The following is a 25,651-nucleotide window of genomic DNA, read 5'->3' as shown; positions in this document are numbered from 1 at the left end:
AATGCACAAATCATTGTGTGCAACGAGGTAGGTTTTTACATGTGACCTCCCTGGTCCAGATACGGAACATTTTTGGCACCCCAGAAATCTCCCTTGTGCGTACCACTAGTCCATGTACCACACCAGGAACCCAGAGGAACCCACTGTTCTGAAGACTGTCTCCATAGTGACGTTTTGCCTGTTCTTGAACTTCTATAAGTGGACTTGTACAACATGGACCTTCTTTGAAAAAAGGTATTTGACTGCGTCAAGTCTTAGAGCAGCATGCAGGATCTTCTGTCTTCATTGCAGCATGTGGGATCTATTTTTTTTTTTTTTAGTTGCAATATGTGGGATCTAGTTCCCTCATCAGGGGTCAAACCTGGGCCCCCTGCTTGGGAGCTTGAAGTCTTAGCCCCTGGACCACTAGGCAAGTTCCAACGTGGGCCTTTTTGTGGCTGTCTTCTTTCACTTAACATCATGTCTGGAAGACTCATTGTGCGGTTGCATGTGGCAGTAATTCTCTATTTCCCTATTGTATTCTAATGTATGAATATGCCACCATTTATTCAATCTACTGTTGACAGGCATGAGTACTGTCTTCAGATTTGGGCTACTATGAGTAAGGTGGACATGAATATTATTGTACTAGTCATTTTGTAGACCTCAGCACTCATTTCTCTTGGGTGTACATGCAGGAGTGGAAATGCGAGGTCACAGGTAGGTGTGCGTTTAACTTTATAAGAAACTGCCAACAGTTTCTCATAGTGCTGGTACCTAGAGTACTCCCACCAGCCCTGTGTGAGAATTCATTTTTCAGATCCTCAAGACACTTGGTATTGTTAGTTCTGTTGATTTGAGCTATTCTAGTGGGGTGGGGTGGGGAGGGATATCTCATTGTTTTTCAACAGCTGAGGTGGGGCACCTGTTCATAGGTTGGCCTGATTTTTTAGTTTGTCTGGGAAGCCCTGCCTGCGGAGAGGGTGGGGTGGGAGGGAGCTGGTGGGGAGGGTGTTGCCACAGCCCAGGTGCCACATGGGCAGCCCGAGTTGGACTGAGAGAGTCACGGAGGCAGGGGATGGGCTAGAATGATGTCCAGGAGGGGCTGGTCTGGGGCAACAGGGCCTGGTGAGGATGGGCAGGGCCCTGGACTCAACTATCTGGTTACTGGGGCTGCCCACGGCATGCTTCTTATCCCATGAGACGGGAAGTCCTGAATCAAGGCAGCACCAAGCCTGGGTGATTTGATGGCTCAGGGATTCTGGTTCTTCTTTCTTTCTGTTCCACCATCTTTAGCATATTAATGAGCTAAAATGGTGGCAACATGGGGACTTCACCCAGCACTGTCCAAAGGTCAGGAGAGAGAGGCCTCCCTTCCTTGTGCCCCTAAGAGTAAGGAAGACCTCTGAGGATGATCTGCTCCATCCCTCCACCCCAGTCAAGACTTTCCTGGGCCATCTCATTGGCTGGAACTATATCCCATGCCCATTCCTAAACCCATCACTACAAGGGAATGGGGCACATTTCCCCCACACCCCACAAGCTTGCTCCCCCATGGGTTCCCTGAACACACTAGGGAGGTTCACTGGGCATTTGCTCATGCTTTCCCCTTGGAATTGGAAAACCTTCCTGATTTTTTCATCTTGTTGTTTTTCAGTCCCTCAGTCGAGTCTGACTCTTGTGACTCCATGGACTCATTTTTCCATCTAGAAAAGTCATATTCCAAAACCACCCCCAAAATCCTCTTCCACCTGTGGGCTGGGGGCCTCCCCTGGGTTCCCACAGCCTTCTAGAACCCAACCCTATGTGACCTGTTTTTGTGGCCTCAGTCGGGGGCAGGGCCAGTTCTTGTTCAACTCTACACACCCAGTGCTCAGCACAGAGGTCCCCCAAGGGTTGATGGGAATAGCCGCAGGGGGTGAGGCTGCCTTGTCTTCATCACCTTCGCCACAGCCCTGCAAATTGGACAGCCAGGCTGGACTGATGGCATCTCAGAAAGGGGGCCTCTTCCCAGCCCCAGGTGGGGCCATCCACGATCAACACAACAGCCAACAGAGATGAGGCCCCCAGCGTGGTGGCCTGGGGTGACTGCTTCTACTTCCCCGCCCCTAAGCCTGCCAGGCTGGACAAAACCTCTGGGCACAGCGTCAACATGGGACTGGGATTGAAAAATATTCATTTGATGGAGAAGCAAATTAAGGCTCTTAGAGAGGGGCATGGCTTGACCAAGGTCAGTCATGGGCAAAGCCTCAGGTCCCAGTCCTTCCTCCAAGGCTGGCCCAGCGCCCACTCAGGGCTTCTCAAAATGAGATGCCCCTGATCCCTGGGCGGGGCGTGGGGCGCATGTTAAAGTGCAGATTCTGACTCAGGAGGTCAGGGCGGAGCCTGGACTTGGGGTTTCTCACAAGCTCCCAGGTACCACAGCTGCTCCTGCTGGCCTGCAAACCCCACGTGGAGCTGCAAAGCCTGGTGGAGAAACCAGATTCTCAACCCCACCCTCAGAAGCCCACATGCTACTCCTTTAGGAAGGGTGGAGTGCTGGAGGGTATGGGTGGTGAAGCCACTTTAAGAAACCCCAACCATAGAGACAGTCTTCTGTATGATGCAGGGAACCCAAAGCTGGTGCTCTGGGACAACCTAGAGGGGTGGGATGGGGAGGAAGGTGGGAGGGGGGTTCAAGAGGGAGGGGACATATGGGATGCCTTTCTCTCTCTCTCTCTCTATATATACCTACGTGGGCTTCCAAGGTAGTGCTAGTAGTAAAGAACCTGCCTGCCAATGCAGGAGATGTAAGAGACAAGGGTTCAATACCTGGATCAAGAAGATCCCCCGGAGGAGGGCATGGCAACCCACTCCAGTATTCTTGCCTACAGAATCCCATGGATGGAGGAGTCTGGCGGACTACATATATAGGATAGATATTACCTATATACCCCCATGTACCTATGGCTGATTCATGATGATATATGGCAGAAACCATCACAATATTGTAAAGTACTTATCCTCTAATTAAAAAAAAAAAGAACCCCCAACCTCTGCCACCCACCCTGTGTAGGCCATCCAGGACACCAGAGCTGCCAGAACATTTTATTAAGTTAAGAAGGCTCATGGAGCAGGAGAGAAATGCCTGCACGGGGCGGCTCCCACAGATCCATGCCCAGCACCCCCTCACAGGAGGGGGCAGGGCTGTGGGGACAGCTGCCGGCTCCCTCTGTCCATCTGTCCCTCTGTCCAGAGTCCCAGGGAGTGGGTCCCCCCCAGGGCAGGAAGTAGTTAGTGGGAGGTAGGGTAGGAAGAGGGTGGCCGGCTCCCTGCCTCTCCCACCGAGTCCACCCTGCCACAGCTACTGCCAGGCCTCCGCTAGACCCCAGATGGGGAGACAGGCCCAGAAGCCCAAGCAGGTGGCTGGGGACAGAGTGGGGGCTGGTGCTGGAGGCATGTGCCACCAGGAATTGCTTTTTAAAACGTATAAAGTGTTTTTGGGGGAAAAAAAGGAAAAAAAAAATCTATATAAAAATCTCTTCACATATAAAATCCTGAAGAAGGTGCAAGGTAAGACCCAGTGCTAGGGGCGCGCTCAGATACGCAGAAAGTGTACATGTGTATGTGTGTGTGTTGCTATGTGTGTGTATGTGTGTGTGTGCATGTGTGTGGTGGGTGTGAGTGCACGTGGGTGTGAGCCCACAGAGGGTGGGAAGAAAGCTTGGCTTCTGACGTCCGTCCAGCAGAGAAGGAAGGCGATTGGTCCCCTTGGACTGGGGGGTCTGCAGTGGGCTGGACCACGAGGACCTAGAAGACAAGATTGGGGGAGTCTGCTAATTAGAAAAAAAACATGTACCCCAAAGTTCTCAGCAGCACTATTTACAATAGCCAAGACATGGAGGCAACCTAAGTGTCCATCGACAGATGAATGGATAAAGTATACATATATTAATACAATGGAATATTACTCAGCCATAAAAAAGAATAAAATAATGCCATTTGCAGCAACATGGATGTGACTAGAGTTTATCATACTAAGTGGAATAAGTCAGATAGAGAAAGACAAATATCATATGATATGACTTGTATGTGGAATTTACAAAACAGAGACAGACTCACAGACACAGAAAACAAACTTATGGTTACCAAAGTGGGAAGTAGGGGTGGGGGAGGAATAAATTAGGAGTTTGGGATTAGCAGATATAAACTACCATATATAAAATAGATAAATAATAAAGTCCTACTGTATAGCACAGGAAACTATATTCAATATCTTATAATAAAATATAACAAAAAAATTCTGAAAAAGAACATATCTGTATTTCTATTGGGTTGGCCAAAAAGTTTGTTCATAACACCTTACAGAAAAATGCAAACTTTTTGGCCAACCCAGTATATATAACTGCATCACTCTGCTATACACCAGAAACTAAAATAACATTGCAAACTGTAACACTGTAAATCAACTACATTTCAATTCAATAAACAGAGTAAGGGGATCTGGCTAAGGCCAGGGAAGTGTGACCAGCAGGCCCTTCTAAAGCCTCTCAACCCCAAAGGCTGGGCCAGACCTGCTCCTCTGGGCTTCTCCCCGCGCCTGGCCCACAGGGTGGCCTCTCCCGAGTGCCTTAGGAAGTCCCCAAGGACGTGTTACAAAGAGGAAGCTCCAGGTAGACAGGGCAGGAGGAAAAGCATCATAAAAATATCTCAGAGGGATTTCCCAGGTGGTCCAGTGGCTAAGAGTCTGTGCTCCCAATGGAGGGAGCCTGGGTTCAATCCCTGGTCAGGGAACTAGATCCAACATGCTATAACTAAGACCCAGTGCAACCAAAAAAAAAAAAGTCTCAGACCCTGCTAAGTCAGGGACGACTGTGAAACTGAGTGGGACAGAACACGGCCTCCAGTGATGTCTGGGGTGTGAAGCTCAGAGGAAGGAACCTGTGGGCGATTAGCAGACACACCAGCGAGCTGTGCTGCTGGGTCTGATGAGGAGGTAGGCACACCCACACCGGATCTGCCACCCAAGCCAGGCTGATCAGTTAGGGCACTGCCAGCCCTGAGGAGGGGCGTGGACGGTGCAGGGCTGCAGCTGTGGCTCTGTGTTAAGAAGCTTCCACTGTCACATGGCGGGGACAGGGCCGATAATCACAGACTTGAACTGGCTGGCCCACCTCTGAAGGAAACGCGCTCCAGCTCACAGAGCAGCCTCTGGGAGAGTCGGATGGATCCCCGGGATGGCCCCGAGTTGCCAGCGTCACTGTCCCCCCATCCAGATAGGGAAATGGAGGCTGGGAGGAGGAAGTGCCCTGGCTCAGGGGGCAGCGCAGGCTTTCAGGTGCAGATGAGCCTTGAGGTCACACCTCCAGCCTGGCGCCTGTGACGGCCTCCCCCTGCTCGCCCCACAGTGCCCACCCCGTGGGGCCCACCTCTACTCGGCCAGGCTGTTGCGCACAGCCTCCTTCTCCTGCAGGGCAGCCATGGCGAGGCGCAGGTGCTCTTTCAGCTGCTCAATCTCCCGCTCCGACCGCGTCTTGATGTGGTTCAGCTCCACGTACACGTCCTGGTACTTTCCCGAGGTGAAGCGCTTGTCCTGAGGGCCGGGGAGGCATTGTGAGGGCAGGGAGCCCTCCCTCCTGGCCCTGCCCACCTGCCGGCACAAACAGCCAGGCCCCTCCAAGGCCCCCGGTTGGTTTTCTCCCTCTAGGTGGCCTCCCCAGAAGGTTCCCCTGCTCCACCCAGTGACACAGGTTTCAGCATCATTTTCATCCCATTTAAGATGAGAGCCGAGGCTCAGGGTGGTGAAGCTTCTGTCCGAGGCCACACACGCAAGTGAGTGGCTGGGAGGGCAGGTCAGCCCGGCCCAGGGTTTGGGCCCCTTCCAGGAGTCTCCCAGAACCACCAACACACAGAGAGTTGTCAAAGACACATGGACACGGCACCAAGGGTGGGTCAGATTGGGCCCCAAATCTCAGTCCCCCAGCTCCCAGAAACACAGGTTTCTGGGAACGCATACTCCACACTGGAATGCATACTCCACAAGGACAGGGATTTTGGTCTGGTCCACAGCAAGTCACCCAGTACCCAGTATAGTGCTGAGCACATAGTAGGTATTCAATAAATATTTTCTGATTAAATACTGGGTTGGCCAAAAAGTTCATTCAGGTCCCTTCCATAAGATGTTACGGGAAAACCCAAAAGAACTTTTGGGCCAACCCAATAAAAACAAGGGTGGCCTGGAGCAAATCACTTACCCTTTCTTAGCCTCAGTTTCTTTGTCTGTAAATGGGAATACTGACCCCTACATGGGGGAGGTACAGGGAGGGCCTGATGAGGCCAGGAGTGGCCGACACAGAACAGGTGATCACAGGATGAGGGCACAGCTGGATCCAGGGGCTCCCCACCCCTCTGGCACCTCAGCTGGCCAGGACTCACCTTCTGCATCATCTGGAGCTCATCTCGGAGGCACTGCACCTCCTTCTTCAGATACTGCAGCTCGTTCTCCTTCACTCGCAGCAGCACCTGAGGTCACAGGTTCCAGGCTGATCTGGGGCCAGAGTCCAGAGCTACCCTGGCCCACCACACCCCAAAGCCTGACTTCTCTCTGCTTTAGGCCCCTAGAAGGCAGCTCCTAACCTGCACCAGGGTCCCTGGGGGAAGACTCGTCCAGGAAGCCCTCTCTGATTTCTCCTTGCTCTCTCAGCCCATCTGTACCATGTGAGTGGATATCTTATGGTCACCCCTGCTGTGGTCACAACACAGCACCAGGCCCTCAACTTGAGGGCAAAGATCATGGAAAGAAGCCACAGTATGGCCCTACTGTGAGCTAGAGAGGGCTGGGCTTCCTCATTAACACCTCCCCAAACCTTGATGAGCAGGTACTGCTATTTTGACCTGACCGAGAAGGAGACAGGTTCAGCAGGGTGAGGGAGACTTAAAAGCTTAAGGCTTTGGAGCCAGGCTGCCTGGTTCAAATCCCAGCTCCCACACTGACAAGCCATGTGACCCTGGGCAAGGTACTTGACCTTCCTGTGTCTCAGTTTCCTCAACCGTAAAATGGGGAGAGCAACAGCATCTTTTTCATAAAACTGCTAGAAGCTTCAATGATTTAGCAGATACAAGGGTTTATAGAAATGCCAGGCAGAGAGTAAAGCTGTGTACAAATTTTTGTTAAATACAACCAAAGACAAGGGTGATCCTGGGATCACATATACATTTTCTCATTCTGGCTTCTCTCAGTAAGGGAGGGGCTAGCTCCATTTTACAAATGAGCCACTAGGACTAAGAAAGGTGAGGTGACTTGCCACGGTCACACAGCAGGTAGGTGATAGGACTCAGGTGGAGAGCTTTCACCCAGCTGACCCAGGAGTGCTGGGTGCACAGCAGGCCTCCTTCCGAGCTGCCCTGTCCTCTCCCCAGGACAGACCCAGCCTGTCTGGGTACCCTCCCCAGGCCCAGGCCCCACGCCCCAGCTAGGAGGCCTGGCACAGGGTGGGGGGATGTGGGCACACCTCCAGCTCACAGGAGCTCCGCTCGCTGCTGCGACCACAGCCGTTGCCCGTCCCCTGAGAGGCGATGAAACTGCGCAGCCGGTCAATCTCCTCGGACAGGCGGGTGTGCAGCTCCTGGGAGGGGTGGGGGATGGTCAGTGTGGGGGGGCCAGGATGCCCACGCCCCACCCCCACCCCCGGGGGCCAAGGCCCACCTGGTTGTGGCGCAGCAGCTCCTGGCCCTCCTGTTGGCAGCGCCGCAGCGTGTGCTCACGCTCCTCGGCCTGCCGCGTCAGGGCCCCAATCTCCAGGCACTTCTGCGAGTACTGCTCTGATAGCACCTGCAGCTCCCGCTTCAGCGCCTCCACGTCTGACCTGCCAGGGTAGAGTCAGGGAGGATGGCCCGGGTTCTCTGGCCCTTGGCCAAGCCGGGTCAGGTCATGCAGACTTGAAGCCGCTCAGGACTTCTGATTCTTGCCCTAGTTTTGCCTTCAGCCCACTGTGGGGCTGTGAACTGGTGTGTCAGCCTCTCTGGGTTGTAGGTGCCTCCTCTGTGAGGGGGGTGGGTTGGAGAAGCCCATCTCTTAACACCTCTGTAGCCCCAGGATTCCAGAGCTGTGCTCTGACAGGGAAGGACACCTACCGGCTTCTACTGTAGCCCCACTCTGTGTGTGTGCATTAGTCACTCAGTCGTGTGCGACTCCTGGCGACCCCATAGACTGTAGCCTGCAGGGCTCCTCTGTCCATGGGATTCTCCAGGCAAGAATACTGGAATGGGCTGCCATGCCCTCCCCCAGGGGATCTCCCTGACCCAAGAACTGAACACGGGTCTCCAGCATTGCAAGCAGATTCTTTACTATCTGAGCCACTAGGGAAGACCCTAAGCCAAGCTCTAGGGGACACTAAAGAGGGGAAGAGAGAGTGGAGACTGAGACTGGATAGACAAGAAGGGGCCTGAGAACAGTTGTGCGCACTGGTGTGGGGGGTCCTACCGCTTCTGTTCCCTACGCCACATGACTGGAACAGGAATTTCTGCTGGGGGCAAACTAACATGGTCCCCTGCCCAGGGGTCTCAGCACAGGTCCCTCACTCATAACCAGCAGAGTGGACAGCTGGGCCCCCTGGCTCAGAGGGAGGCCCTGCCCCCAGGCTGCAGGGCCCCATCACCCTCTTACTGGTGCTGCTTCCGGAGGCCATCTGGACCTTGCTGGAGAGTCCGTGTCTTATTCAGCTCCCGGCTCAGCTCCTCCTGGTAGGCTTTCTTCATGGCTTCAATGGCTGGAAGCAGGGCAGAGAGGTAGAAGGGAGATTGGGGAGGGGTCAGGAGCAACAAGTTCCACTTCCTCTAGGACTCCGAGTGGAGACAGGGGCAGAGAGTGATAAGCAAAGAGTGCTGGGCTGGGCTGTGTCATGGACTGAGTGGCTCTGGGTAAGCTGCTCAACCTCTCTGAGCCTGTCTACCACAGGAGGATGACAGAACCTGTCTGAAGGACTCTGCTGGGGAGACATTTCAGTGTCTGACCACCAGTACCTCTTGTTATTCATGATTTCTGGATAGGACTACACACAGTCCTCCCTGCAGAGCCTGGAAGGTTCTTTAACAAGGTCCATCTGCCTGGCCCAGCCAAATAGTCAAGAACACTGGCTCTGTGGCCGGTACAAATTTGTGTGATTTTGTGCAAGGGACCTAACCCCTCTGTGCCTTGAATCCTTATCTATAAAACAAGGTTAACAAAAAACGCCTTTCCTCATGGGTTACTGGGAGATGTGCGTAGAGCATGCAGAATAGAACAATGCCTGGCACAGAGGCAGTACTCAGACACTGGCCCCCACTGGTTTATTTTCAGTCTGCAAGCCCCCAAGGACTGAGTCTCTTTCCACACTCACACAGTGCTGTTGTGAGGATTAAACAAGTCCTCATTCATAGTCTTATCCATAATTCCAAAATCCAAAAGCTCTGAACACTGCAAGTGTTTCATAATTCTTTTGGTGCAATCCCCAACCTGAACAGATTCAAGGCTATTTCTGGTCATTATTATCCCACTTAAGAGCAACACAGAAATTTCACTGCAAAATCTTAGTGCTAGATTTCAAGGTGAAACCCAGACCCTGCTGGGGGAGGATATCCTGGGTTATCTTCCTAAAATGCAAAACACACTGACCCCAGGGTTTGGGACGAGGGGCCCTCAGTTTGAGTTCTTGAACACTGGCAGGTGGCAAGTTCCAAATCACATGACCTCTTTCATCATTTCTATTATTCTGCAAACCCCATGGAAGTGTCTAGAATGTGCCAGACACACACAGCAGGTCTGCAGGGGACAGAGAGGGAAAGCTGGCCAGAATCTTGGGTATACCTATTTCTGACTTGGAAGAGCAGAGGGAAGGGTTTAGAGCATGGCTTTGTAGTCAGAGTGCTCTGTGCTCCAGCTCCATCTTCTGATACCTCCAAGCTATGTCATCTGGGATAAGTTGCTAACTTCTGAGCCCCAGCTTCCTCATCTGTGAAATGGGTTCACTCCCTGGGGCACTGCAAGGACTAAGGTTGCTCGTGTGTGTAACAGGGTTTGGTTAAATGCCGACGACACCTTGCCTTGCTCTCCCCTGGGTCCAGCCCACTGGCCCAGTGAGACGGCACTCATAGAAGAGCAGGGTCTGCGGCTGACCAGTCTCTCCCCAGCACATGGCACGGGTTTTTGGCTGTGGAAAACAAACACACGCTGCAGCTCAGTGTGTGTGTGTATGTGGCTTGACGTGGGCCTCCCAGTAGCCACAGGCCCGAGGAGAAGACTCTAACCCTAACCCATGCTCTGTGTGTAGGGGGAAATCAATTATTGCCTTGGTTTCCCCTTTGCAAGTAGGGTTAGAGGCCATATCTAGGGGCTCCTGACCCCTCACCCCAAGTTTGGCACCAGACCCTCATCTCTTATTTAAAGACCTCCAGTCAAGAGGAGCCACAGCCTGGAGGCTCATGGGGCCGGGCCCTGCTGTGCCGTTCCTGCCCAGGGTCCTCACCCGAGGCTGTGGCCGCTGTCTCCTCAGCCAGGAGCCATTCCTTCTCCTGCTGCAGCCGCTGCAGCTCCCGTTCGTGGTGCCGCTGTAGCTCCTGCATCACCTGCTGGTGCGAAGACTCCATCTCTGCCAGGCTGCGCTCGCATGCCTCCTGCAGGTGGGAGGCCAGGACATCACGGGGCTGCCCCCATGGCCCAGGTAGTGCCCCTTTCCCAGCCTGAGGCAAGAAGCCTCGGGGGCAGGCCTGCCCTGGTCCAGGCTTCACCACCTCTCCCTCAAGACCCTGGCATCATCAGCCTGTATCTGCCCCTGCTCCCCGCCACCCACAACCCCCAGCCTGTCATTCTGCTTCAAACCCTTCTGGGCTTCCCATCCTGCAGAGCAAGTCCCTGCTCCAGTGTCTGCCAACCCTGATGGTCTCAACCTAAGTCCTCCCCAACCAAGGAACATCATAGTTACTTAAAAAAGAAAAAAAACAAAACAGCTCATGGCATGTTCACACCTCTGAGCTTTAGCTCATGTTATTCCCACTGCCTGGAACTTTCTTTTACAACTTTCTCTTCCCGGGTAATCCACTTGGCCTGCAGCCTGGCTTAAATATCCTCCGAGCTCTGACTCTGGTCAGCCTCTCCCCTGTTTTTAAAGGCTCTGCTTCTGCCAGATTATAAATCCCCACCCCCCACCTCCACCAAACAAAGAAGATCTGATACAGTTCAGAGTCCCTGGGGTCTAGGCCAGGCCTGACTTGTGGCAGATGCTGAGTAAGCAAACTGAAATTGATGACTTAGCACAAAATGGGGCTGTGCAGACAAGACCGGCAAGTTTTTAAATGACTGATAATACCCACTGCTGGGAGAGTCAGCTGCAACCGGGTGTGTGAAGGGCAGTTTGGTGGTGTCATCAAATTTTAATGACCCTTTAACCTGGCAGGTCCACTCCTAGGAATGACCCCACAGAAAGTCACGCATGTACAAAGACTCTTAGACAAGGGTATCGCCTGCGGCCAGGTTGGTAACAGGTGAAAAATGGAAACAAGGTAAGTACCTAACAGGAAAGCCCTTAAATAAGTTATGGGATTGCACTTTACAAAGGATCTGGGCAGCTGTTAAAAGACAGAGCCGCCCACGCAGACTGCTGTGGAAAGGTGTCTCGAAAGTTAGGTCATGAAAGCTGGTTTCTGATGATACACGTGGCGTGACCCCATTCGCGGACCAAAAACACTTAAGAGCTGTAGGTCTCAGTACCTGTGCATAAGGCCACAGAAAAAGGTATAGAAGGCTACCCTGGAAAGTAGAGTGGATGACCCTCCGAAGATGTCCACGCCCTACTCCGAGAACCAGCGAATGTGTTACCTTACATGGCCCAGGGGACTAGTGATTGCTAATCAGCTGACCTTAAAATAGGGAGATTATCCTAGATTATCCTCTGGGCCGAAAGTAATCACAGGGTCCTTGGATGTGGAAGAGGAGGCAGGAGAGCAGGGAGAGGGAGAGGGGACTAAGGCAGGAGCCCAGTGGGAAGAGAGAAGGACCGGACTCTCCTGCACGAGTTCTGAAGATGATGGAAGGGACCAGGAGCCAAGGAATATAGGCGACTGCTGGACGCTAGAAAAGGTGAGGAGATGGAGCCTCCCCAGAGCCTATGGAAAGGAACGAGATCCCATGGATGCCTGGATTTTATTAATAGCCTGGGGAGACCCACGTTAGACTTCTACTCTACAGAACTGTGAGATGATTAATTGTGTTACTTATGTTTCTGGCAATTCATCACAGCTGCAACAGAAAACTATACAGATATGCTTAGAAGGTAACCAAGGTAACCCCTGGGGCTGGAAGCAAGTAGGGGGAGGAGAGTTCACACATTTGTTTCTAACATTTTGATTTGTTTGAAATTATTTTTGAAAATGTATACAAATTTCTTACATGATTAATATATGTTTAAGATCATTCAAAAGGGAAGGGGAAGAGCCAAGGGAGAAACGGGAGGCACAGATAAGAGACCCGATGCAGATAAGAGGCTGAGTCCTCCCCCAAGGCACAGGGCACCTCATGGCTGGGGACGGAGGATGACCCCCACCACACCAGCAGCCACATCTGGGGGGCTGCATGGGCCAGTCTGGGGAAGGACAAGGGCCAGGTCTCCAGGATCCAGGTGTTCCGAGCTGTGGGTAGGGGACACCTGTCTCACTGAGCCTCTGTGTGTCCCCTCAGGTGGGGCAATGGAACATGGCCCTGGGAGTTCCACAGACTGGGTCCTAGTCCTGGCTGTACCACGGAGTGAACCCGAACAAGCCTGTTCCCCTCTTTCAGCCTCAATCTCCTCATCTGTAATACAGACCCCATAAGACCAACTCTCAAGGCTCCCTGAGCTAAGTCAGCGTTCACTGTAGAGATCACCCACCTGTAGAGACAGGAGCCTAAAGGAGATGGGATTGCTGTTCTTAAAGAGCCCCATCAGGCCGGCAGATCTGTCAGTCAATACGGCGTCCAGAGGCTGATGTCAGGAGGTGGGCACTAGCCCATGAGGAGGGGCTCCTAGAAGGCCAGGCGCTGCTCCCTCTGACCTGCCTTTCTGAGGGCCCAAGTGTGATGGCTGCCACCACTGATGTGGATCAAAGTAGGTAAAGTGCCCGTGGCCGCTACTGTAGTAGGCACTGAAGCCCCAGGCCCCCTGGCTGCTGTCCTGCAGTAGCAAACCCCACAAGCTGGAAGGGGGGCACCCCCTTGGCCTGAGATATCAGGCTTGGGAATCCCTGCCCTGCTGTCACCTCACTAGGGTCCACTGACTCTCCAGCTGCCTCCCCTGGGGCCTGAGGGGACACAGACGGTTCAGCTCCTCTTTTTGGGTACCCTCCCCTACCCCGTCTTGGACTGTTTCCCCATTATGCCCTTCTCACCCCCCATTCCACCTGCTACCCCTGCCCATCCCAATCTAACAGGATGAAACACTGACAGCCTTGGGGAGCCCAGCGGGCGCCTGGGGACCAGGAAGCCAGGACTGCAGACACAAGTCTGCTGCCAGCTTGGAGGACTCGCCTCCTCTCTGGGTCTCCGTTTCCCCATCTGTACCCTGAGAAGTCAGAGCAGTGCTTTTCCAGCTTTGTTTTAGTGACAGAAACCTTCCTGCAAGGGAAATTAATGCAGGTTCTAATAGTCAAAGACAGTGCTGCTCTAGGACCAACAACTGTGGATGGACCCACCCAAAAAAGGCAGCCTCTGGGGTGTCCAAGGGGTCCACCAAGCTCAGTCTGAAGCCCTCTGGGGTGGGTAGGGGGGCATCTCTGAGGTGCCTGGAGGCCTCAGGTGGTGGTGCTGGCCCCTCTATCTAGAGATGCCCCACCTTCCTCTGGCCTCGAGGGAGCCCTAACAATAACTGGGCCCTCCCTTTCCCCTTCCCCACATCAGGTGATCCCCAGGCTCACCCTCCACAATACACCCCCAACTCCCCTCAGCCCTGGTCTCCCTTCAGCTGAATGTTCCAGAACCACTCAGCCCCAGATGGCCCCTGGCCTTGCACGGTGGCCCCAGCTTCTGGCCAGCTCCCCTCTGCCTTCCTCGAGGCAGTGGGCCAGCCTGAAGCTCCCCTCCCCACCCCCACCCTCTTCCCTCCCCCCTCCTTCAGCAGCGTCCTAGCTCCTGGTGCTAGGACTCCCTGCACACTAACCCCACCTTCCTGATGTCGCGTCCCAGACCCCAAACCTCCTGAGGTGTGTGGGTCGCGATCCCAGCTTCTCAGCTCGGCAGTGGGCGTCTCCTTGATGAATACCCAGCGGCAACCCCCTCCTGCCTCAGCCCCCGCTCCCACCCCCAGCTCCAGGAACACTTCCTGAGAGCCCCACGCTCCCTCGGAATCTCTAGAAGGCCTCCCTGCCCAGAGCCTGGGACCCCAGCCGTCTTTTTTTCTTTTTTTTTGCTTCAGACAAGGGTGTGCTATCTGGGGAACAGCAATTGTCAAATTTTTAGGAATTCTGTGGTGCAGCTATTTAGCATAGCTGTTATCGGAAATTATATAAACTTATAATTAGTTGCATTAAAAACAAGGCTGAGGGACTTCCCTGGCAATCCAGGGAATCTGCCTTCCAATGCAGGGAACACGGGTTTGGTCCCTGGTAGGGGAACTAAGATCCTACATGCTGAGGGACAGCTAAGCTGTGCGTTCCAACAAGAGAGAAGCCGGCACACAGCAGTGAAGAGGCTGAAAGCAGCAACTAACACCCAATGCAGACAAAACCAAGTAAGTGTTAAAAAACAAAGCTGATACTCAAGATTCATTACCTCCTAATTATGTCACTGCATTTTATTATTAGCTATGCTCTGAGGTTATTTACATGTCCTGTATCTGCAGGGTGGAAATGCCACATGATGCTCGGTGCAGTTTCCCAACTCTGTTCAGGGACATCAGCCATAGCAGGAATATTTACACCATGGAAACTGGTAAACATTACAAATCAGAGCTTGATTTACTGTTTTGTTGATTGTCCAGACTTAACCAAATGATGAGAAAAAGCTATTAACGCTCACAGTACAGATTAAACTTCAAAATGTGTACTAGCTCAGACTGCTACATTGTACACAGAACAAAACCCCAAGAAATGTCCTCAAAAGAATACTTTCAAATAGTCTCAAGAGTAAAGTATCTTTCAGTTCAGCAAAGAAGTTGCTCATGACATTGACCAAGTAAAGTTTAGGCATATATCTGGCTGTCATACTCATTCACACACAAAAAAATGCCAACCAACATTCATGTTAGAACGACACTCATTTGTCAGTTTGCTGTGGATACGAGCATTTGGAGAAATCAACAACAGTACTCTGAGAAAAATCAATTTGTAATATGGAATTCACAATAGAAGCATGACGTATTTTTTATTTGTAAGTTGCACACTAAACATGCTCTGTATCAGTAAAATTTACAATAAACATATATAAGTGTGACAGTGTGTACACGCACACGTATTTTTTTCTGGAGAACTAGTTGTCCCGGACATGACAATCAAAAGTGTCTCTGGACACGGCCAAAATGTCCCCAGGGGAACAAAATCAACCCTTGTTGAGAGTCGCTGTCCTAGGCAGGCCGTGCGTCCCCCGAGGGCCACTGGAGGCACTCATGTCCTGTAGACCACCTTGCTCAGGGCCTCCGCCTGGCAGGATTTTCCAGTGTTTAGGGAGCGACTCCCAGGGGCCTAGCCTTCCCTGGTGGCTCAGTTGGTAAAGAATCCGCCTGCAATGTGGAAGACCTGGGTTCGATCCCTGGGTTGGGAAGATCCCCTGGAGAAGGGAATGGCTACCCACTAAAGTATTCTGGCCTAGAGAATTCCATGGACTGTATAGTCCATAGGGTCGCAAAGAGTCAGACACAACTGAGTGACTTTAACTTTCCAGGAGCCTGCCCCCTGGGGGTCCCATGCTCCATCAGGCCCCTCTTCCCCAGAGCAGTACAGAGGAAGGGAGTCTAAGTACAAAAGGTCACGTGGGGGCTCACGCATGGGCTCTGCAGTCAGCTGGACCCAAGTTCAAATCCCACCTCTGACATCTGCAGGCCAGTTGACCTCAGGCAAGTCACATACCCTCTTATAGCTCAGTGGCCTTGTCTGCAAAATGGGCACAGTCCTCATGTCCACCCTCTGGGGAGATTAAGTGAGATGGTGCACATCAAAGGCCTCACCCGGGTTCCACTCTGGTATAGGAAGGGCTCCCAGAATATCAGCTGTTTTCTCAAAACACGGCAACCAGAAACCCATCCCCACCCCCCAACACAACAGCTCCATGGCCTTACCTGTGAGATGTAGCCGGGGGGTATGTGGCCGTCCTCCTGGGACTTGGGTGCACCCTGAGGAGCCTCCCCTTGGAGACGCCATGCCTCCAGTTGGGCACGAAGGGACTGGACCTACGGGGATGGGGGGAGGCAAGGTCAGTGAGGGTCTTAAAAGGAGAATGGAGCTGGCGGGATGAAGTGGCCCTGGTGTGGACACACGGGCAAGGGGGACGTTCCAGGTGCTTCCTGGATGGCCAGGTCAGGGACCCAGGAGAGCGCTGGCCCAGAGAAGAAGGCTTAACAGGGTTGGGAGCAGGATACCACAGTCACAGATATTTACCTATTATACAGGTGGGAGGAAACTTCTTGGAGCCTCAGTTTCCCATCAGAGAAACAGTGAGGCGGTCTACCCTATGGGACCATGAAACGGCCATGTGACCAGGTGAGGACTGCATGAGCCAATGTAAGTAAGGAGGGCCTAGTACAAGGCTTGGCATGCAGAAGGTGCTCAATAAACGGTCGCTCCCTTCTCTTCCCCCTTCCCTTCTCTGGGATTGCTGAGGACAGAACAAAGATGGGGAAAAACAAACAAAAACAAAAGATCCCCAAGGTCCAGGAAAGAAGTCCAGTTTACAAGGCATCTGGTGTCATGGCTCAGGGGTGAACTCCCCAGTCCCCGTAGGTATGCAAGAACTAACGCTACAGCATGAGTGCAGGGATGTTAAGGGCGCTGGTGGGGTGAGGAGGCTCCCAGAGGCCAGCCGTGCCCGCCTACCTCCTTCTCCAGCGCCTCCTGGCTGTCGCTTGGGGCCCCCCGGCGCTCCCCGCGGCCTTGGTTGAGCAGGGCAGTAAGAGGCACCCGCTTGTTCTCCCGAAGGGGCAGCTTCTCCAGCTCCTGCCACTTCTTCTCAATCTCCTCGCTGAGCCGGCTCTGCTGGTCCTCGGTCAGGGGGGCGCCCAGGACCCGGCGCGGACCCTCACCTGCCGGTGTCTCCGTGGCCCGGCTGTCCGTGGCCTCGAACCACTTGCGTCGCTCCTCGGAGCGTTGGGCCAGGTCCCGCTCCAGCTCCTCCTGCTTGGCTGGGCGGTCGAGGGTGCGGGCTGGGGTGCGGGCCCGCTGTGGGGAGCCCTGAGTCAGCGGGGAGAGCTCCACGTAGTCCAGCAACTGCCGCTGCCCGTCTGCCTTCCGGGGGCCACCCCGGCTGATGACCTCAGAGCCCACCCGCTGCTCCCCTGCCTTCAGGGAGCCCTTTGGGGTGCCGTAGCTGTGCAGCGTGTTCTCCTTGTTGCAGTCCGAGAGCCTAGGGGGCCAGCAGAGCCACGTCAGGTGGGACCTGGCCTGCTTGGTCCCAAAACAAGCACTTCTGGAGTGTGACCCGAGCGTCGGGGCCTGGGGACAGACCCCAGTGGAGGAAGCAGGTTAGAACTACCGCTCCATCATTAACAGATCCTGGGAACCATCCCAGCTCGGCCACTTCCAGGGAACCTGGCCGCCCTCTCTAAGCCTCAGTCATCTCATCTGTAATATGGGACAACAATGCCTCTTACAGGAGGGACGTGAGGACTAGATGAGTGAATGTGTGCAAGGCCTTTGTGAATGGTGATGGCAGCATCAGCGTTAAGGGTGTGGTGGGAGACAAGGCCCTGGGTTCAAGAGGCTCAGTGGAATAGGGGAGATGCCCAGGGGCACTGCAGGTGAGGTGAACAGTGGCCTCTGGCTACACAGGCACAAACTGTGGAGACACATAACAACTTCTTCCATAGCAACACTTTTTCCATAGCAACACTGGGTACGTGGTCACCTGGCCAGAAACTAAAGTGTCCCTTGCCGCTACAAGTGGCCATGTGACCACTCTGCCCAGTGCAAGTGAGAGGCGGCACCCTTCAAAGGACCAGGTGTGCCCTGGCCTGGCTCCTGGTTTGGACCCGTGAGAATGTGAGCAGTGTTCTGGCCCAGAGTCAAGGCTGGGGGCTAGGGGCTGCACAGCCGCCCCACCAGGTCTGGGCTGGAGTGAGAAATAAACCTCTCCCTTGCATGAACCTGTGTTTGGGGTTTCTTTGCTATACCAGTGAAGCCTATACAGTAAACCATAGTCCAGCTGCACAGTGGGCAAGAGTTTATAAAGCGCCTCTGTGCATATCCTCACACGACACCTGGCGTGACAGGTGAGGAATCTGAATCTCAGTCCAGACAGCAACTGGCCTAAGGTTGCCAGCCAGGGTGTGGCTGGGCAGGCAGACACACACTCTGTGCCCCCTCAATATCAAGCTTCAGTTTCTGCTGCCCAACAGCCAGAGTTTTGACCCTCAGAGACATCTGGGCTTTTTGTTTGTTTAAAAAGAAGGCTTACTTAAATTTATTTTTATTTACTTTTTGGGTGTGCTGCGTGGCATGGGAGACTTTTAGCTCCCTCACCAGGGATAGAACCCATGCCCCCCTGCAGTGGAAGCACAGAGTCCTAACCACTGGACTGCCAGGCAAGTCCCACATCTGGGGTTTATACTGTGTGGGGGCTCTACCACCAGGTCACTCAACCCTCCCGCCCCTCTCCCCACAGCGACCTCCACAGGGAGTGAGTCCCCCACCCAGACTAAGTAGCCATCCCCTCTCCCTGACACAGGCTCAGACACAGCCCCCTAGGCACACAGACAATCAGCCACCTCACGGGCCCTTTGACTCAGCGGCACTTCTCCAAAGAGCCGAGGCCTCTCCCCACCCTTTCAGGGTGGGATGAGTCAACCTCCAAAGCTCAAGGTATTTCTGGATGAGTGCCACAGATACCCACTGCCCCCTCCCCCACCTCCCTATTTTTTTGGCAGAGAAACTGAGGCCCAGGGCCCTCAGGCGAGCACTGGACACCCATTCAGGATGCAGGGCTGGGGGGATGGTAAGCGCCTCCCCGAAGTCCCCAGTCCAGCCCAGCACATACTTGGTGACATCTGGGGCTGAGGTGGGACGCACAGTCTTCCTCAGAGCCTCGATCCAGTTCCTCCGGATCCCCGAGGTCATGGCCGACAAGGTATAGACAGCGTCTTTGGTCTGCAAGTCCACCCCACAGGTAGGTTGCCACCTGGCCAGCTTCCTTGCTCCTTCCCCACTCTGGGCCCCGGGGAGGTGCCCTTCCCTCCTCTCGAGCCTGGAGGTGAGCAGAGGATGCACACCCTCTCCTCCTAGCCTTGGAAGAGCCCCATCCCCTCCACAGTCTCTCCAACATTCGAATCGGCTTGCCAGTGATTCCTGGGATTGCCCCAGACAAGCTCGGTGTTGGCAGCAGAGCTTCTCGCTGGCTCTGAGGACAAGGTCTCTGGGGAAATGAGTGATGGGAGCCAGTCTGGTGAGCCACACTCCACCCCCACGCCTCCTCTGGGGGCCCTCCAGGGATACCGCCCGCAGCAGCCCGCAGGCTCACGTGGATCTGGAAGCCATAGTTGCGCTGCACCGCGTACTCGGTGACGTCCGTGCAGGAGCGCAGGTCGATCTCGCCGTCCAGCTCATCCGCCTGCAGCAGGAGGGCTCATGATGGTCCATGGACTCCAGGGATCCCTCCCTGAACCCCCTGACCCCCTACCAGGGGGCCCCTGGAACCTGATGGGGGAAGGAGCCCTCCCACTTCATTGTCTCACCTCCTCAGCGGTGGAATCCCGGTAGTACTTGAGGCTTGAGTCGGTCAACACAAACCAGTGCTTCTTCCACTGCGAAGGAGAGATGGCGGTGAGTAAGGGTCGGGGGCATGGAATGAGTGTGTGTTTGTGCATCATTCCACAGGCATCTTGGGTGGTTCCAGGTCAACTGTTCGGCTTGCAGCAGGTGCCCGGCACCCTCATCAGCTGGGCTGAGGGGTGGGGGTCAGGGGACAGTGCAGAGTCACAAAATCCACATTTGTAGTTAGCTCCTCCATTCCCTCTCTGAGCCTCGGGAGCAGCATCTGTGAAATGGTTGGCTTCTCTTCACTAACTACACCCTCCCTTTCTTTCTGAGAGCCCTTCCCTGATTTGTTGACAATTCCATAGGCCTCTTGATCCTTTCCGCCAAGATCATCAAGGTTCCTATACGCAAATCCTGCCCAGTGCAGTCCAGGAAGGGATTGTGACCTGGGTAAGGGCATTTGCCTAGCAAGCCAGGGGCCAGGACTTCAAGAGTTTTCTTCCATATGCTACTCCTGGATTGATCACCCCAACAGCCAAGGACAAGTCTCCCAGAGAGGACCAGAAGGGGGCCCAGGGATAAGTGTCTGAGAGCTGGTCATATTCTGTTTCTTGATCTAGGTGCTGGTTACGTATATGTGCAGCTATGAGAATGCATTATCTGTACATTTATGATGTGGGCACCTTTCTGCAATGCTTCTCTCTGCTGCAGATGGGGTTAGGTTGGCAGGACACGTAGGCGAGGGGTGGGGGCATCAGAACAGCCTGATATGAAAGTGCCAAGCTCAGCTCACGTCCGGGCTTCTGGCCACTCACTGGAATGCCAGTCAAGATCCACCCACTGCCAGGGTCAGCCCATGTCCTCTGCAGCTCCCCCGCATTGCCAAGCTCTGGTTGTTAATACTTCAAGTACTTGGTTTTCTTTCCTCAAGAAGATGGTTAAGTTTTCAAGGATATGCCAGGATGATACTTTCTACTTCTTTCCACACTGGCCTCCCATGAGAAATAGGACTTCAGCATCCAAGAGACCTGGGTGACAGCTATTTCATCCCTTGCTAGCTGTGTGTCTTTAGTCAAGTGTCTCAACCTCTCTGAGCTTCAGTTTTCTGACTTGTAAAGTAGGGCTAAGTAGTCCCTAAGCCTCCTGGTGAGGTCAGAAATTCCTAACCCTCCCCGGAATGTCTCTCATGGCACCTGGCGTGTGGTCAGGCACTAGGGTGTCGGGGATTGTTCTGAGAGACTGGCTCTGTTAGAACCACGCTGTTCTTCTGAGTGACCCGAGCTGCTACACACAGGACAACTGTTCCTCTGTCAAGTGGGGCAGGGGTTCAGGCCCAAAGATCTCTTAGGCCCTTCCAGGCTTGGTCTATGACTGCCTGGGATGGCAACTGGCCGGAACTCTGGGCCTCAGGCACCCCAAGTTCTAGGCCTGGGTTTGCCCAAGGTGCTGCTGGGCCTGGAAGAGATCAAAGCCCTTGCGGGCCTGTCTCCTGTCTGTGCGCCACGGGGTCGGGCTGGCTGAACTCCCAGGGCCCTTCCAGCTCGGACATTCCAAAACCCTGTGAAAGAGAATGAGTAATGGCCAGTTCTGGGTGGGGCTCATAATCTCTACCCTCCAGAGACCCTGGGTGGGGAGGCTGGGAAGGGTCACTGGCGGGATGCCCGGCCTTGTGTGAGCCTGGAGCCCAGCCACCAGGGGGCTGGCAAGCAGGCAGCGGGTTCAGAAGGTTGTGGGCTAGAGGGAATAAAGCATGTGGGTAGGGAATACAATGAGATTCCCTTTGGCTTCAAGCCCTCCGTGGCATGCGGGCTGCATGCAGACCCAAGCTGCGGGCGCATGCAGGACCCGGGCAGGGAGACGTCCCCTCCCAGGCTGGGTGGGCAGGAGGCCAGCTCCACCTCCAGCCTGGCAGCCAGAAGGGTAGAATGGTGAAAAGCTACTGTCCCTTCTGGCTCTAAGGATGCACACAGTAGAGAAAGGGAAGGGTGATTAGCTGAGGCCCAAGGGGGCACTGAGGGCTCTGTGGAACATTTTATGTGCTTGACCTCTGTGACTGTTATCCAGCCTGGAAAGAATTCTCACTACCCAGCATGCCCATTTCACAGATGAGGCCACTGAGGCTGGAAGAAGCTGTGACTCACTGGGGCCCCAGGTTGGTGAGACTTCAAGGAATGTACTCTGAGCCCCCACCCCAGGGCTGGGGGGAGCTGCTGCACGGCTGAGCCTTTGGGAATCTGTATACATCTCAGGCTGGATGATCTCTGTGAACCCTTCCACTCCAGACCCTCAGATACCCAGCCAGGGTCGTCAAGAGGTGGAAGGGCCTAGGGGCTCTTGGTGAGGAGAGAGAATGGGGTGCAGGGCGTGAAGGGCCAGGAGGCCACCATCCTGGTGACCTTTACATACTGCAGGCTGCTTCATGAAACTGAGATGACTAGCAGCCTCTGGCCTCCCACCCCGCAGCCCAAGGCCTTCTTTCCAGCAGGACAAGAAACATCCCCCTCAGGGTTCCCACTCTGGCCCTCACCCTCTAACCCCTCCATCCAGAAGCCAGGGTCTCTAGATGGCTGGACAGGCCAGGGAAGCTGCTCAGCCACCTGGGCAGCCCCCAGGACCCTACAGGGCCCTGCAGCAACCCCACTGCCCACCCCCTACCCTTCACCCCACCCCACCACAGCCCTCCTACCTCTCCAGGCTCATCCAAGATAGACATCCATCCCTTCTTGAAGTTTAGCAGATCGGGCTATGGGGAGAGGGGGTGGCAGGTGAGTCAGGCCCAGCGAGAACCAAAGGGGCTCATCCTACCTGCTCTAAGTCCTATAAGAGTCCTGGGAAGCCAGGAAGGAGGGTTGAGGACCCAGATAACCCCCCAAATCCAGGCAGGCTCCCAGCCACTGAAGCAGCCTTGGTCCCCTTCCTGAACATCTGGCAACCTCTGAGAGGTGGGCTGGGTGACTGGCCGTCCACCACAGACCTCCAGGCTCCCCCCACGGCCAGCCTGCTTCCTCACCTGAGTGTGGAGGAGAGGGAGAGAGAGAGGGGAGAGAACTCTGCCTGGAACAAGGAACCCTTACAGAGGTCAGAGGACAGGCCAGATCAGCAGGGCTGAGTGAACTGTCCAGTTTCTCTCAATGAGGCCCAGGCAGATAATGCCCTAATGATCTTACCCACCCCCAACCTAATAACCCTCCCGTGGTCCAACCAGCCCTGCCCTTCCTCGTCTCCTGGAGACCCTGAAAGATGGAGCCAGGCCCAGGGTGTGGTCTGAGACCCCCTGGGCGCCCCCAGCTCTTGGAAGGGCCGGGGAGAGGGTACCTCAGTTCTGGCAAGTCCTACCTGCCGAGTGCTGCCCAGGAGGGCACGGCCCCGGGGTCTGGGGGCTCCCAGCTGTAGCATGTTCCATAGGGACCTGGAGCTAGGTCCCCCCGGCCTAGCCCCTAGAGGACAAAACTGCTCATCTGCGCATTTTCTTTGGCCAGGCCAATCCTCAGACCCTCCTGGCCTGCTGGGGAGACCTCTCTCTCTCGTCTAAGTCCCGGTCCCCCTGCTGTCTCAGCTCCTGCTCGCTGGTGGGCCAAGCTGGCCGGCAGGGAGGAGGCTGCCACCTGTTGCCATGGCTCTGAGCCCACCTATCAGCACCTGCATCACAGCTCCACCGGGCCAAGGTGTCTGGTTGCGTGGAGGGAGCGGGTGGCATGGCTCAGTGGGGTGGATGGTGCCAATGGTTGGAAACCTGGAAACTGGAGCCACCTGACCTGGCCACCTGCCCTGACCCGCTTTCCTCTGAGGAAGCCCCATTTTCCTCTTCCTCCGGTGGAGGAAGAGGCCTGAGAGGGGCTTGGGCCAGCAGCCTGGACCTCCTGAGCCACCCTCAGCCATGGCCTTGGGACCAAGGCCCCTGGATCTCGGCAGGCTGGCGGCCCAACCCCTGCATCATGCCCTTCCCTGCAGACCTGTCTGACGGAAGGGACACGGGCTCTGCTCAGACCTGGGAAACCCCAGGCTGTGTACGCCCTGTCTGCTTTCTCTTCTTCCCCGCCCTGTTCCCCACGTGGGCCAGAAGCTGCCCAGGGCGGTTCTAAGCTCAGACTGAAGACCAATAGCCATGCTCAGGGCCACCAAGTCATCTGGATCCATGTGCAGACAGGGGCCTCCCGTGGCCTCAGGGCCTGGCATGCTGTGACCCCAGGGGAAACCTGCTGATTAAATATCCACCCTCCCTCTACCTCCCTGATCTAAATTCCTGTGCTTTGAGGGCTGTTCCCACCCCACCTCCTGGCAGCTGAGGAGCCAGGCTTTTTAGGATGGACCACAGAGCTGGCATCACTGTGCAGACCTGGGGAGAGCTCCCCAGGAAGGACCAGCTGACCACCCAGCCAATCAAGACAGCCAAGCTGGGGCTGGGAGAGTCATGGGCTTCCAGAGGCTGAGGAAGGGCAGGAATGACAGGTTGGGACCCCGAGGGCTGCCTGGGAAGCAGAGTGACCTTCCTAAGTCACATCCCCTCCCTGAGCCCAGATGTTTGATGTGGCAAATGATGGGGGGGGGTCCTGCCCTCCCCCAAGTTCCATGAGAGAAACTACACACAGAAACACTGGTACCCACACACTGTCAGGCATGAGATGGGATGGTGACCTTGGGGAGAGAAGGCCACCAGTGTGAGTTTTTAAACCTTCTGGCGGGCGAGGTCCTGCAGTTACCTGGGAAGCCCCCAAGGGTCAAAAGGTCAGAGAACCTAACTCCCTGCCCCCTGTAACTTCACACATGGCTCCTCAGCCCCAGATACCTTCCCTCCACCTGCAGGAAGCTCCCTTTCCCCCTTTTTTCCCCTCCGGAGCACTGATAGCACCTCACAGCAGCCCTCCCTCCTTTGACCACAGGTCAACTGTGCCTCAAGCCAGCCTGGACCATGGACGCCGCCCCCTGTGTGCGCGCTCTGGCAGGGGACCTGCTCCCAAAGGCCTAGTGTCACAGGCCTGCCTCAAAGCCTCAGGGACGGCTTCAGAACAAGGTCCGGCTGCCTCAGGACAGCACGAAAGCCTCAGCCTGGCCTCACCCCTGCTTAGGGGGCCCCATGGTTTACGTCATCACACTTCCTCTCTGATCCCCCACACAGGACTGGGGCCCTCCACACACACCTATGTCCTCTGCTTGAAACACAAGGCCTCCTCCACCTCCTTCACCCAGGCAGACCCCTTCTCATGCCTTGAGACCTGGCTTCACTGCCACCTCCGAGGCACCTTTCCCAGTACACACCACACCAGATGACTTCCCAGGGCCTCTGTGGCATCTGTGATCATCCTGAAGCCACTCACTTATCCCTCAAGGCTAGACCAGAAGCAACTCCATCAGGGACACGCGCTATTCACCCCCCGACAAGATCTTAGGACTCGGGACATTCATACAAATTTCTTTCTTCCCTTCTTTCTTTTCATCTCTCTCTTATTTTTTTGAACCAGGCCCTGTTCTACACCAGGAAATCAGCGGTGAACAAAAGATGCAGCCCCTGCCTGGTGGAACTCTGGAGAGAGACAATAAACAAGTGAGCAGGTGTATAATTTGATGCCAGGCAGCGGCTGAGGATGAGGCTCCAGGGGCAAGACTGCACCCAGCTAAGGCAAAAGAAGGTGGAGCAGAGCCTGACTCCAGGCCCAGCTTCCTGAAGCCTCTAAGCATTGACACGTTCATAGCACCGTTGCCACTTGCTCGTTCAGATTTCTGAGGTTGAAGTCAGGGAGATGGGGCCAGGAGAGAGGAAGAGGATGTGAAGAAGCAATGGGCAGGATACTAGCCT

General features: G+C 54.8%; 1 protein-coding gene across 4 annotated transcripts in view; it reads right to left on the bottom strand.

The window, feature by feature from the left end:
* Positions 1-3,054: 3,054 nt before the first annotated feature.
* TRIOBP (TRIO and F-actin binding protein) overlaps positions 3,055-25,651 on the bottom strand; it is a 59,137-nt gene continuing 36,540 nt past the window's right edge. For 3 of the 4 annotated variants that reach the window (XM_061418453.1, XM_061418450.1, XM_061418451.1), the window contains 13 exons: positions 22,544-22,600; positions 19,836-19,904; positions 19,622-19,711; positions 19,142-19,251; positions 16,987-17,512; positions 16,233-16,343; positions 10,461-10,608; positions 8,624-8,726; positions 7,664-7,823; positions 7,470-7,583; positions 6,394-6,480; positions 5,388-5,551; positions 3,055-3,768 (listed from right to left, as the gene is read on the bottom strand). In XM_061418453.1, the coding sequence (XP_061274437.1) occupies positions 5,390-5,551; positions 6,394-6,480; positions 7,470-7,583; positions 7,664-7,823; positions 8,624-8,726; positions 10,461-10,608; positions 16,233-16,343; positions 16,987-17,512; positions 19,142-19,251; positions 19,622-19,711; positions 19,836-19,904; positions 22,544-22,600 (1,737 nt within the window). In that variant the 3' untranslated portion in view covers positions 3,055-3,768; positions 5,388-5,389. Of the gene's footprint in view, positions 3,769-5,387; positions 5,552-6,393; positions 6,481-7,469; positions 7,584-7,663; positions 7,824-8,623; positions 8,727-10,460; positions 10,609-14,723; positions 15,678-16,232; positions 16,344-16,986; positions 17,513-19,141; positions 19,252-19,621; positions 19,712-19,835; positions 19,905-22,543; positions 22,601-25,651 lie in introns of those variants that run through there. The other variant, XM_061418452.1, reaches the window with a different exon arrangement.

The sequence above is a fragment of the Bos javanicus genome, chromosome 5, assembly GCF_032452875.1.
Source record: "Bos javanicus breed banteng chromosome 5, ARS-OSU_banteng_1.0, whole genome shotgun sequence".
Taxonomy (NCBI): domain Eukaryota; kingdom Metazoa; phylum Chordata; class Mammalia; order Artiodactyla; family Bovidae; genus Bos; species Bos javanicus.
This window is presented reverse-complemented; position numbering and strand designations above follow the sequence as displayed.